General features: G+C 42.7%; 1 protein-coding gene across 2 annotated transcripts in view; it reads left to right on the top strand.

Moving 5' to 3' along the window:
- PNCK (pregnancy up-regulated nonubiquitous CaM kinase) overlaps nt 1-12,165 on the top strand; it is a 37,242-nt gene that overhangs the window by 8,830 nt on the left and 16,247 nt on the right. For both annotated transcript variants that reach the window (XM_042454684.1, XM_042454685.1), the window contains exons 2-3: nt 7,783-7,895; nt 11,419-11,550. In XM_042454684.1, the coding sequence (XP_042310618.1) occupies nt 7,783-7,895; nt 11,419-11,550 (245 nt within the window). The remainder of the gene's footprint in view (nt 1-7,782; nt 7,896-11,418; nt 11,551-12,165) is intronic.

Here is a 12,165-nt window from a genome sequence, read left to right as displayed (position 1 = left end):
CTTGGATGTGACCACAGGTTGTGCTGGAGAACCTATAGATTGCTGGAGATTGTGTTCTCTCAGTTTTTTTTTAAAAGTGGTTTATTTGTTTGTTTTGAGATTTCCCTACTTTCATTGGGGTCCTGCACCCTTAAGCCCAGCCAATGGTAGGGCCCACTGTGCATCCAGCATCCTGGTATGTCCTTTTAGTCATGGTGTAGTGTTCAGCACCTTGAATTAAAACCTGGAAGAACTGACATCCTGGCATGCCCTGAAGATGCCAGCCATAGATGCTGGTGAGCGTTAGGAATAAACTCTTCTAGAACAGGGCCACATAGCCCAAAACACCCACAAAAAACATGGATGCTGGCAGGAAAGCCTTTGACTTCAAATTGACATTCGTTGATGTCCGTGTACCCTAATGTGCTGTTCCCTCAGGTATGGTAGAAGAGATTGTCTATTGACAAGGTAAAGTAAGATTTAATTTCCCATTAACCGTCTTTGGGGGTTACAGGGTGCAATAGTTACTGTATATCAGGTGGCATAATATTTTGGGATATCCCTGTCTTTAAAGCGCTATTTGTCCTGGGGTGGGGAACATAACGGTGTATTGTGGAACCCCCTTTACTTCATCCCTTAGCTTCCAGTCTGATCTTCCTTCCTTCTTCATATTTTATTACCAATATTAAATAATATATAATTAATTTCTGGCAGCTGATCCATTTGTGGATCTCCTCTCCTCTTGCTTTAGTTTGAGGATCTAACCTGCTCCTCTTGGCCAGGTTGTAACCTGGATTGTGTTTTTTTGCTCTTGTAAGTGTAGCATGGGAATTGGACATGGACTGCAACTCCCAACGTCATCTTTATTGCCTAGGGTAGCTAGGGCTGCTGGGTGATGCAGTCCAACAATAAACTAGAGGCAATCCACCCGGCACTAGTGTGGCAAGAGTGTCAGTTGAAGACTGGAATTTCACTTAGGGATAGTTAGTGAGGCTTTTTTTGAACTACATCTCCTCAAATCCAGATTTTGAACTACAGCTCCCGCTGGTATATTGACTGAGGGAGTCGGGAACTGTGGTCTGAAATGTAAACTTTCCAAGCTTGTTTTTTATATGGGGGATGATTATTTACCAAGCCTCACAGTTTGGAAGGCTGTAAGATAAACATGCTTTTAACACTGTGGCAGGGAAATTGGGTGCTATTCCCAAGCTCTGGGCCACAAACAAACTGCTAGAATTCCATACATGAGCCAGGGCAGTTAAAGTGGTGCAAACCAGATTATTCAGCAGTGTGGATGCAGCTCCTGGGAATTTCTCCTTGGTGTAGAAGAAGAATGGAAGAGTACTATTTGGATTTGGTTCCTCCAGATCACTAAAGGCTACCAGGCTGGCCTTGCCCATGTATTTCTTCTCATGGCAGTCAACCTGTGTTTTGAATTGACATAAACAAGAGACTCATAAGTAATAATTTTATTTTCCTATTGGTAACTTAGAAACCTTCTACGTTTTGAATTTATTTTTTTATAGCATTGTTAACAACTCTTGTTACTACAGTAATTGTAAAATCATTCTGTGCCATTTGTATTGTTGTATCTGTATACTCTTGTATACCATGTCCTTTTGCTAGTACAGTAAACTCATGATGAAGATGAGAGTGAATAAGCCATTTTGGAAGGCTTTCAAATCCTATTGGGGAGCTTATTTATTTACATCACTACTGTCTACCTACGGTCCCAGTGCTTTAATTTTAAAGCTAGAGTGAAGTCGAAGGCTTTCATGGCTGGCATCCTAGTGTGTTTTTTTTTGGGGGTTTTTTGGGCTGTGTGGGACATGTTCTAGAAGAGTTTATCCTGACATTTCGCCCGCATCTAGGCTGGCTCCTGAATAAAAACTCTTCTAGACAAGGCCACATAGCCCGAAAACCCACAAAAATTATTTAAAGACAGAGTTGGGTCCTGTCATTAAACAAAGTAAGATGGCCACCTCAAGGTCATAGAATTAGAATCATAGAGTTGGAAGAGACCGCAAGGGACATCCAGTCAACCCCTGCATGCAGGAAATCCAAATGAAGCATCCCGACAGATGGCCATCCAGCCTCCGTTTGAAGACTCCAAGGAGGGAGACTCCCATACACTCCGGGGGATTTGTTCCCTGTCGAACAGCCCTTACTGTCAGAAGTTCCTCCTAATGCTGAGGTGGAATCTCTTTCCTGCAGTTTGCATCCATTTGCTCCGGGTCCTAGTCTTGTGGAGCAGCAGAAAACAAGCTTGCTCCCTCCTCAACATGACATCCCTTCAAATATTTAAACAGGGCTATCATATCACCTCTTAACTTCTCTTCTCCAGGCTAAACATACCCAGCTCCCTAAGGCATTTCTCATAGGATTCATGGTTTCCAGACCTTTCACCATTTTAGTCGCCCTCCTTTGGACACGCTCCAGTTTCTCAATGTCTTTTTAATTGTGGCACCCAGAACTGGACACAATATTCCAGTGGGGCCTGACCAGAGCAGATACAGTGGCACTATTACTTCTCTTGATCTAGACACTGAAGGAAGGCAGTAGAGCCAGGGTGGCATAGTGGTTTGAGTGTTGGGCTATGTCTGGAGACTAGAGTTCGAATCCCACTTGGTCATGAAACCCACTGGGGGACCTTGGGCAAGTCACACTCTCTCCAGCCTCAGAGGTAATGTAAACCTCCTTTGAACAAATCTTCCCAAGAAAACCCCTTATAGTTCCCCTTAGGTCATCATAAATCGGAAACGCCTTGAAGGCACAGAACATCATCACAACAACAACAAAGGGCAGTAGTGACACCAGTGGCAACCTTCTGGGTAATGGTAAACCTCCTTTGAACAAATCTTCCCAAGAAAACCCCTTTATAGGTTCCCCTTAGGGTCATCATAAATCGGAAACGCCTTGAAGGCACAGAACATCATCAACAACAACAACAACGAGGGCAGTAGTGACACCAGTGGCAACCTTCTGGCTCTTTCTCCTAAATTTCTTGCCTGTTCCTGTCTGTTGCAGGCAGAGATGTGTATGCTATACAACTGGTGCTTCAAGTGAGGTGTGAGGTATTGTCTCATTGGACTGAATTCCAAAACGCACTGCAGAAATGATCCATTTTGAGACCGTTTTAACTGCCCTGGCTCAATGCTAGAGATTTCTGGGAACTGTGATTTTCTGAGATATTTATCCTTCTCTGTCAGAGAGCTCTGGTACCACAATAAATGACAATTCCCAGGATTTCCTAGCACTGAGCCAGGGCAATGAAAACTGTCTCAAACTGGATTATTTCTGCAGTGTGTTTTGGACCTGCATCACCAGTCCCAGCAGCTTCAATACGTAGATAGGTCTGGTGGGTGGGACACTATCTTGACCTTCACTTAAGATAGCAGAATGTCTTATCCTGGTCCTAGTATCTTGGGGTCTACTAGCAGAGGTGCCAGTCAATATAGATTTTTAAGGAAGGAGAAAAGAAAAGACAATTAAATACAGAAAAGGGACGAGAGAGAACCTGTATATTTTATGCATTACTTCTCTCTCTCTCTCTCCCCCCCCCCCAATCTCTCGGGTAGCATTCCTGAAGGCCCTCCTGTTTTTCAGATGGTGGTCAGTCAGTCAGTCAGTCAAATTTTATTGCTTTTGGCCAATGGCCTTTGCATAAGACAGTATCACAAAAACAACAAAATACATACATATCATATTTGCAACATCAGTGGTTATACAGGAATTTAATATTTATAAAACTAAACATTTAGAAAAAAATAAGATTATATGTAGCTAGTATAAAATTATTAAATATAATAATCACATTTACAACTTATGGCTGTTTTTGTTATATATTTCTTCCTAATTTTTTTGGCTGCTAGGGCATACAGATCTACTCTCCAGGTCACATACAGTATTTGTCCAAATCCGCTAGGAGGTAAAAAAACCCGCTTCTTGTAGACTCTGGCATGGGCTAGTTTCAATTAAGGGTGTCACAAATCGTTCCCTAGGTTCACTATATATATTGCTGTTTTATTTAAGGAACCTACTATGCCATTGTATTTAATAGGACTACGACATCCATGGATTTTGGTATCCACCGGCGGGTCCTGGAACCAAACCCCAGTGGATACCAAGGGCTCACTGTACTTCCAAGCATCTTTCTTCATACAATCTTCTACCTCAGATGTGAAAATTGGCACCATCTAGTAGCAAAGGCATTGAGCTTACTGAAGGCATGTGCTTAAGCACAGTATCTGTTGTTGTTATGTGTTTTCAAGCCGCTCTGACTTGTGGGGACTCTATCTTAGGGTTGTCGGAAATTTATTTTGAGGAGGTTTTGCCATTGCCTTCTTCTGAGGCTGAGAGAGTGTGACATGCTGAGTGGATTTTCATGGCTGGACAGGAATCTGAAAGTCTCTCAGAACCCACAAAGTACATACATGTTGCATGCAAATTTTCTCAAGAAAATATAATGCAAATGCATGGAATATTGCTTTTCCTTTTATTTGAAAACATTTTTTTTTTTTTGCTGTTATAAAGCACTGGCAAATTTGTCCATATACTGGGCCAGGCTGAGTACGTTTCTTGCGATCATCTGGCAATCCTTTCCAGTGAGGACTATGTAAGAGCGTGTCGTATTAGATTAGGGTATAAAATACTTTGCAAGATTTGATCTTGACTGAGCCAGCCCTTATATTTTACAAATTAAGAAAAGAAGGCCATCTTTCCTAATAAGTATATTCTTTTTTTCCTCAACCATCTCTTATGCATAAACAGCAAATCAGTTTGACATTAATGCATAATCTCTGCCTGCCAGCCATTCCTTTATCGTTGATTATCTTTTTGCTGTTTCTCATAGATAATATAGAACAATTGTAGATGCTGTGAGTGCATATGACATTAATTCCTTATTTTTATGCATATTCCTTGGTATTTGTTAGAGTTGGAGAGGAATAAAAGGTCCCGCATTTATGTAATAGTTCTTTCCCCCACTCTCTGGGAAGAGCTCATGTCTGGCATTTGAGGTGCAGACTATCTGCTGCCCAGAAAAACAAGCAAGCAAATAGAAATTTCTGAATGGTTAGCTGTTTTACTCCCCGTCAACATGTCAGCAAAGTGTAACATGTTTATTTTAGCATGAATTTTCCTGGATTATAAACTACTTCCTCAGCAAATCAGTCTGGCTTATTCCTGTGCCTTTGACATTAGCAAGGTTTGCAGAAAGGGTAAAGGTGAATGTTATCACTTGATGTCTGTAGAAGCTTATAGCACAGGAGCTGGGGCCAGTAAAAAAGTTGATCATACTGGTTGGATGTAGCACAGTGGTACATAAGGACAGGTGTGAAGAGAAGGGTTGGTCTGGTTCTAAGGCTGCACCTGCACTGCAGAAATAATGCAGTTTGACACCACTTTAGCTGCCATGGCTCAATGTTATGGAATTCTGGGATCTGTAGTTTTGTGAGATGTTTAGCCTTCTCTGTCAGAGAGCTCTGATGCCACAACAAACAACAAATCCTAGAATTCCATAACATTGAGCCACGGCAGTTAAAGTGGTGTCAAAATGGATTATTCCTGCAGCACAAATGCAGCCTAAGATGCTCAGACCTACCTTGTCTTCTTGTTTATTTGTTTGTGTGATTATGTGGTTGCTGACTAGCCTTTTAAATAATCAGGAATTAATTTCCAAAGGCGGAATTCTGTTAAGGTACCTTTATAGACAAAGTTTGGGAATCAGTTCCCCTGCATATGATATAACACACATTGCCCACTGTTTAGTATCTTTGAGGAGAGGTGCAAAGCAGACATATGATTTCAGTTTGCAAGTGTAAAGGCACAGAGTGTGGGATTCAATGTGGTTTTATAACACCACTTCTCCAAGAGAAGTGTATTTTAAGGACACAGATTATGGTTTTCTTAGATTTTATGTATTTTAAAAACTACAACAGTGATAACAACATGAGCTGAATGGTCACCTGATTTTGTTGTTTGTTTAAGAAAAGAGATTTTTGTGTCTCTGGCCTATGTATCATTTAAGCTGATAATACTGCACTATTCAGATCTTGTCGCTCATAATGTGCAGAGTGCCAGGCTTTCAGGGTGAACACTTGGAGAAGGACAGGGAGGGGTCCAAGGCCGGGGTCCCAATCTTTGCAAAGCAACCTATCAGCACCACCACCACCACTCTATTTATACCTATATCTACCTGATACAATGATTTAAGGCAGCTTTAGGGACTCAAGGTGGCCCATAATTAACTGTGTTTGCTAAGAGTCTGCCACTTCTGGATTGAACTGGTGGATCAGTTGTCATCCCTACAAGAGGCCAGCTTTGGCTCACCATCCTCTGTCTAGGCTACAGTTGATGAACCTTTGGCTATCCAGAGGTTTTAGCCTATATCTCCAATTAGCACTCCCCCAGCATCATGGCTAATGGTATGGGACTGTGAGAGTTACAGTTTAAAACCTCTGGTGGGCCAAAGGTTCTCACCATTTCTTTAGTTGCAGAAGCTGGAATCTTGCAGTCCTCTAGTTGTTGCTGAACTATAACTCCCAGCTCTTCTCACCATTATCTATACTGATTGGAACTTCTAGGATTTCCAATCTAACAACCACAGGAAGGCATCATGATCCCCATTGTTGCCACAGAGCCACTGAGATGGCCAGAAAAAACACATGATTGCAGGATAAATAATGTCTTGGTGTTTTCAAGTGGTGCCACCAGAGAGGATATCAATGCAGTCAAAGAAGCCAGATCTTTTGACTGAGAAGTTTGATTGTTGGATACATTGGGGTGGATTATGGTCCATAGTGAATGAAATCCACTCTGTGTATGGTTGGAGACACTGCTATTTACATGTTCCTGAACAGACTCCTGGCATTAGGTTCAGTTAAGCACTATTGCTTCACATCTTGCCTAACATTTCTTTTCTTATCAGTGACTTGTTCTTTTTTAAATTTAGTCTGCCATATACATATTTGCTGTAAGGCCAACCTTAGCTTGGCTGTCATTGGCATGATGAGAAAGGTCTCCACGGACTGCAGCAACTGCTGAGGGAAAGTGCCGGGAATGCCAAAGAGTGTGTCCTAACTGAGTGCCTTTTTTTTCTGTTAATTTAATGGAAAGATGCAAAGAACTAGCCAACGTTGTTGGAGAACCATTGGTGGCCTTCCTGTCATGGAAAGTGAGGCCTCAGATGGTGGATTTTGTAGCACCATTAAATGCAGCAGAGCAGGAGATTGTTGGATCAGAACAGGGCCATCCCCTGATATTTTGCTGCTCGAGGTAAAGAATAAAGTGCTCTGTGCCCCTGTTCCATGCAAGAAAATTTATCAGGACTGGAAAAAGAATTTTTCCTCCAAGGTTCACCACCATACCTGAGCCTTTTGTGCCAGAGGCAGCTGCCTCATTTTGCCCATCCATTAATCTGACCCATAAACCATAAAGATTATCTTGAAATTTTTCGGTCTCATTCGTTTAAAAAATGCTTGAGCAGGAGAACAAACTCTTGCTGGGTTTGTTTTCCAATCAGTGTGTGTGTGTATTGCGTGTGTGTGTGTGTTTTGTTTTTGTTTTTACAAGAAAGAGAAGGAAAATATTCAGATTTTCCACCAAAATGTCCTGGTCTGGCCCTACATTGGATGGTTGCTCTGTATCTTGTGATCCAGAGAAACAACCAAGATGTTTCCAGCTGAGGGAGCCGTGGGAATGGGCTGACCCCCTTTCACTGATCTGTGTGTGTGTGTGTGTGTGTGCATGCATGTGTGACATTTTTCTTCTTCTCCTCCTCCCACCCAACATCTCTGTCTCCAGCTCTTTCTGCACTCCCTGCTCACAGCTGTCTACACAATGCCGCTCGGGAAAGGCTGGAAGAAAAAGGTGGAGGACATTTCCAGTGTCTACGACATCAAAGAGAAGCTAGGCGCGTGAGTGAAGGAAGACCTGGCAGGAGATGGGTGGGGTGGGATGGCACTGGTCTGCCACGAGGCTCCTGCCTGTTGCCCTCAGTTTGCATCTGGTGCTTGCTAATACTTAGCACATGGCAAAGCTGCACTTGGGGAGTACAACTACCAGAATCCCCAGTAAACATAGCCAGTGACCATTGGGGATCCTGGATCCCGTAGTTCATAAAAGTAGATTTTCCAAGCTATGCTTTTCCCTCCAGTTCTTTCCATATTTCTGCTGATGGTCTTTTTCAATAACTGGAACTAGTCTTTTCTCCTTCTACCCTATCTTCTCTCTTTCCTTTTCCTTCCCATCCCTATTATATCACTTTAAGGCTTAAGCAAAAGCATCAGAGAATCCTGTGGCATCTCAAAGACTAACAAATATTGTGAGAGTTCCACAGGACTCCTGTTTCTTTTTGCTTCAAGAGACCAACATGGCTAAGCATGAAGGGCTTTCCAGCATGAGACCAAACTGTGATTTCCCTTTCCCGCCCTGCCCCCTAAGTATTGTGGGCAGGGGCAACTATTAGATAGGACAGGCATTATAAGCCAATTGACCTTTTCACTAGGTGAGCAGGCTGGTAAAAGTGACTTGTGTTGCTTTACATTATGTTAACGTGTCAGAGAGAGAGCCAGTGTGGCGTAGTGGTTTGAGTTTTGGAACAGGTCTATGGGAGACCAGGGTTCGATTTCCAGCTCAGCCATGAAACCCACTGGGTAACCTTTGGCATGTTACATACTCTCAACCTCAAAGGAAGGTAAAGACAAACCTTCTTTGAACAAATTTTGCAAAGAAAACTCATGATAGGTTCATTTTAGGGTCACCATAAATCAGAAATGACTTGAAGGCAGACAACAACAACAATATGTCAGAGAGAGAGCCAGCATGGTGTAGTGGTTTGGGACTATGACTCTGGAGACCAGGATCCAAATCCTCACTTGGCTGTTAAACCTACTGGGTGACCTTGGGCAGATCACACTTTCTCAGCCTCAGGGGAAGGCAATAGCAAACCCCACTCTGAAGAAAGGGGCTGTACAGACCACCCCTTAAGGGGTGGCCTGCAGCTGTCCCTTTTAGTGCCAGATCAAGACTGCGGCTACCGCACACTGTGGCCCCAATCTTGTCTTTCTGCAGCACAAAAAGGAGCTGCAAAAAGCAGCGGCTTTTTAGCACTCCTTTGGCACTGCGTCATCTGGACACAGTGCCAGAGAAGTGCTGTGATGCTGCTCGCTGTGTGGTATGGCATGTGGCGCCACACCACCTGGGGGCAGAATCAGGGCATGCATCATATGGATGCCATGCCCTGACCCTGCCCCCTTAATGGCTGGTCTGTACAGCCTCAAACGTGCCAAGAAACCCCATGATAGTTTTGCCTTACAGTCACCCTAAGTTGGAAACAACTTGAAGATACACAAGAGCAACACGTCAGAGAGAGAGAGAAAGAGAGAGAGAGTGGCACAGTGGTTTGAGTGTTGGAGTACAACTCTGGAGACCAGGATTCGATCCCCCCATTCAACCATGAAACCGACTGGGCGAGTCACACTCTCTTAGCCTCAGAGGAAAGCAATGGTGAACCTCTTCTGAACAAATCTCACTAAGAAAACCCCATGATAGGCTTGCCATAAGTCGGAAACAACTTGAAGGGACCCAACGAGAACATGTTGGAGATCTTCATGCCATGCACTCCTCTGATTTCCAGTCCCAGGGCAATGCTACCCTAAATCTGGCAGCCCTGGCCTGCTTTTCTGTGCTGATTCTGTGCCCCTCTCACTCACTCACTCTGTCTCTTTGGCTGCACTAACAGCAACTGGACTTGATCCCCAACATTGGGCACTTTCTGCAGAGAGAGGAAAAGACCCTAGGAATTCTGCTGCCTGATGGCTTCATTTGCATACTGCAAATTGCATTGGCTGAGGAAGGTTCCCAGACATGACGCATAGGGGACAATAATAGACTTGGGAGCCCAGGGAATTGCACTGGAGACAGAGCAAGCAATGACTTAACTCTTGCTGAGCCAAGTGGCCAAATATTGCTTTCTCCTCTCTTCTTTGGATCTGGTCATTGGCAGATAAGTGGGACAGAGTGTTACAGAACTGGAGAACAGGCACCTATTTCACCTGGGCCATGGTTCTCAGGTTGTGGGTTTGGTAGGGGGTGATGGGAGTTGTAGTCCAAGACATCTGGGAGGTGTGTAGAGAGCTCTTGTAGCACCTTTGAGACTAACCAAAAGAAAGACGTTGGCATTGTGAGCTTTCATAGACTTACTGTACATACTCGACTATAAGTCGACCTCATGTAAAGACAAGGGCAGATTTTGGGCCAAAATTATGGGTTTTAATATGATCCATGGATACGTCAAGGGTAAAACTTAGGGGCATGTAAGAAAGGATCTAAAGGATGAAGTAAAGGAAAATAATGCCAAAGAGCTTGCAAAATTTCAGCAGGACTGTTTTTGCTCACCTTAAAGGCTGGTGCTTCCAGGGCAGTATATGTGCTTGTCTTTCACAAGGGAATAGTTCCTTTATTATAAATAAGAGTAAAAGTATATCACTTACATTGACCCATGAATAAGTCAATTCAGGTTTTTCTGGTCCATTTTTTGACTAAAATTTCTAGACTTATACATGAGTATATTCAGTATGTCTACTTCCTTAGTAGACTTAAGTCTATGAAAGCACCTGCTGCCAACCTCTTTCTTTCAAACAACATCCAGGGGTAGCCCTGTTAGCCATTTAGCAAATCCAATCAAAAATTCACCAAACAGTGATACCTTTATTGGCCAACCAAAATGCACAGTGTACATGTTGCAAGCTTTTGAAGCTTCACTGGCTTCTTCATCAGGCAAACAGGAGGAAAAAAAACAAACAGCGGGGAAAAAATGAAGATGTTAGCCATAGGCCTGCATTTTGCTGTTTCTCTTCTCAGTTAAGAGTCTCACAGGTGCTGCAAGATCTCCCTAAATACTGATTCTATAGAGTAACTTCCCTGCTTTCCCTGGACGTAAGCACTGTTAAACTCTGTAGCACTTAACCTATGAGTGAACTTGAACATACAGAATCGTAGAATTGCAGATGTTTGAGAGATCTTTTTAGTGAACCCCAAACTGGCTCCTTACATGTTCTGTGAAATTATAGTAGCCACTGAATGCAGGTATCTTATGCATCCCTATAACTGTCCCGAGTAATCCTTTGTCACCCCATTTTTCAGTGACATTCTCTTCCTCCCACTTTTCCCTTTGTCCTCAGCTTACTTCAGTTGCTGCAAACTGAGTTCAAAGTGCAAAAGTAGCTTATACTCAATACACTCAGTGGGAGGGGGACAAGAGAGGAGGGGGCATAAATTTGCACTTCCCAGTAGGCGCCGGCAAAAGCAAATTGCTGCAGCTTCTCCTTGGCCACATATGTCCTGGTTTTCATTGTGAAATGCTGCAGGCTATGTTTATGGTGTTCGCAGGTTTATCTGCTGGTTTTCTTTGACCCACTTGCTGCTTTTGTCTGACAGAGGAGCCTTTTCAGAGGTGGTTCTGGCTCAGGAGCATGGATCCCAACGGCTTGTAGCCCTCAAATGCATTCCCAAGAAAGCCCTGAGAGGCAAGGAAGCAGCTGTGGAAAATGAAATTGCTGTGCTTAAAAAGTAAGTTGGTGGGTCTTTGTGTTTCTTTGTTTTTCTTCCTTTCTCCTGGAGCCTAAAATGGTTGGCAAAGTTACTTGTTACTCCCCTCCCATTTATTTTCTTAAATTAAAAACGGAACAGCATTGGGACACTATTCAAAACAAGTGTTACTAGTAATGTTGTGTTTTATTGGGATTTTTGTCTGTTCTTAATAAACTGGCAAAATCAAAGAGATTCCTTATAGTTCAGGACCATGTGGATTGATTTGTAACACAAATAAATAAATAAAAAATAAGGGATTTCAATTTGGAATTATGTTTTGCATGAACTGTACTTTTATGAAACATGATAATTTTGTCAGTCAAAATTATATATAATACACTTTCTCTTCCAAAGGTAACAAAGTGAATTTCAGTCTATAAAAGATGCTAATACCACATCTTTCTCATTTTTTAAGAATTTGTGTTTTTTTTCACAACAACAACAGGAAAATCTTTTTTTTTCTCCTCTGTATGATTTCAAAATTTCCAAAAATGTTGCATCTCTAGCTATTGTCAAGCCTATATTCTAAACCTGAATTAGAGTGGCATGCCCAATGTCACCCATTTTGTTCAGGGTCTTATTTACATACAAGCC

This window comes from Sceloporus undulatus, chromosome 2 (genome assembly GCF_019175285.1).
Source record: "Sceloporus undulatus isolate JIND9_A2432 ecotype Alabama chromosome 2, SceUnd_v1.1, whole genome shotgun sequence".
Taxonomy (NCBI): domain Eukaryota; kingdom Metazoa; phylum Chordata; class Lepidosauria; order Squamata; family Phrynosomatidae; genus Sceloporus; species Sceloporus undulatus.
Note: the sequence above shows the minus strand (reverse complement) of the source record. Positions and strands in the feature narration are given on the sequence as shown.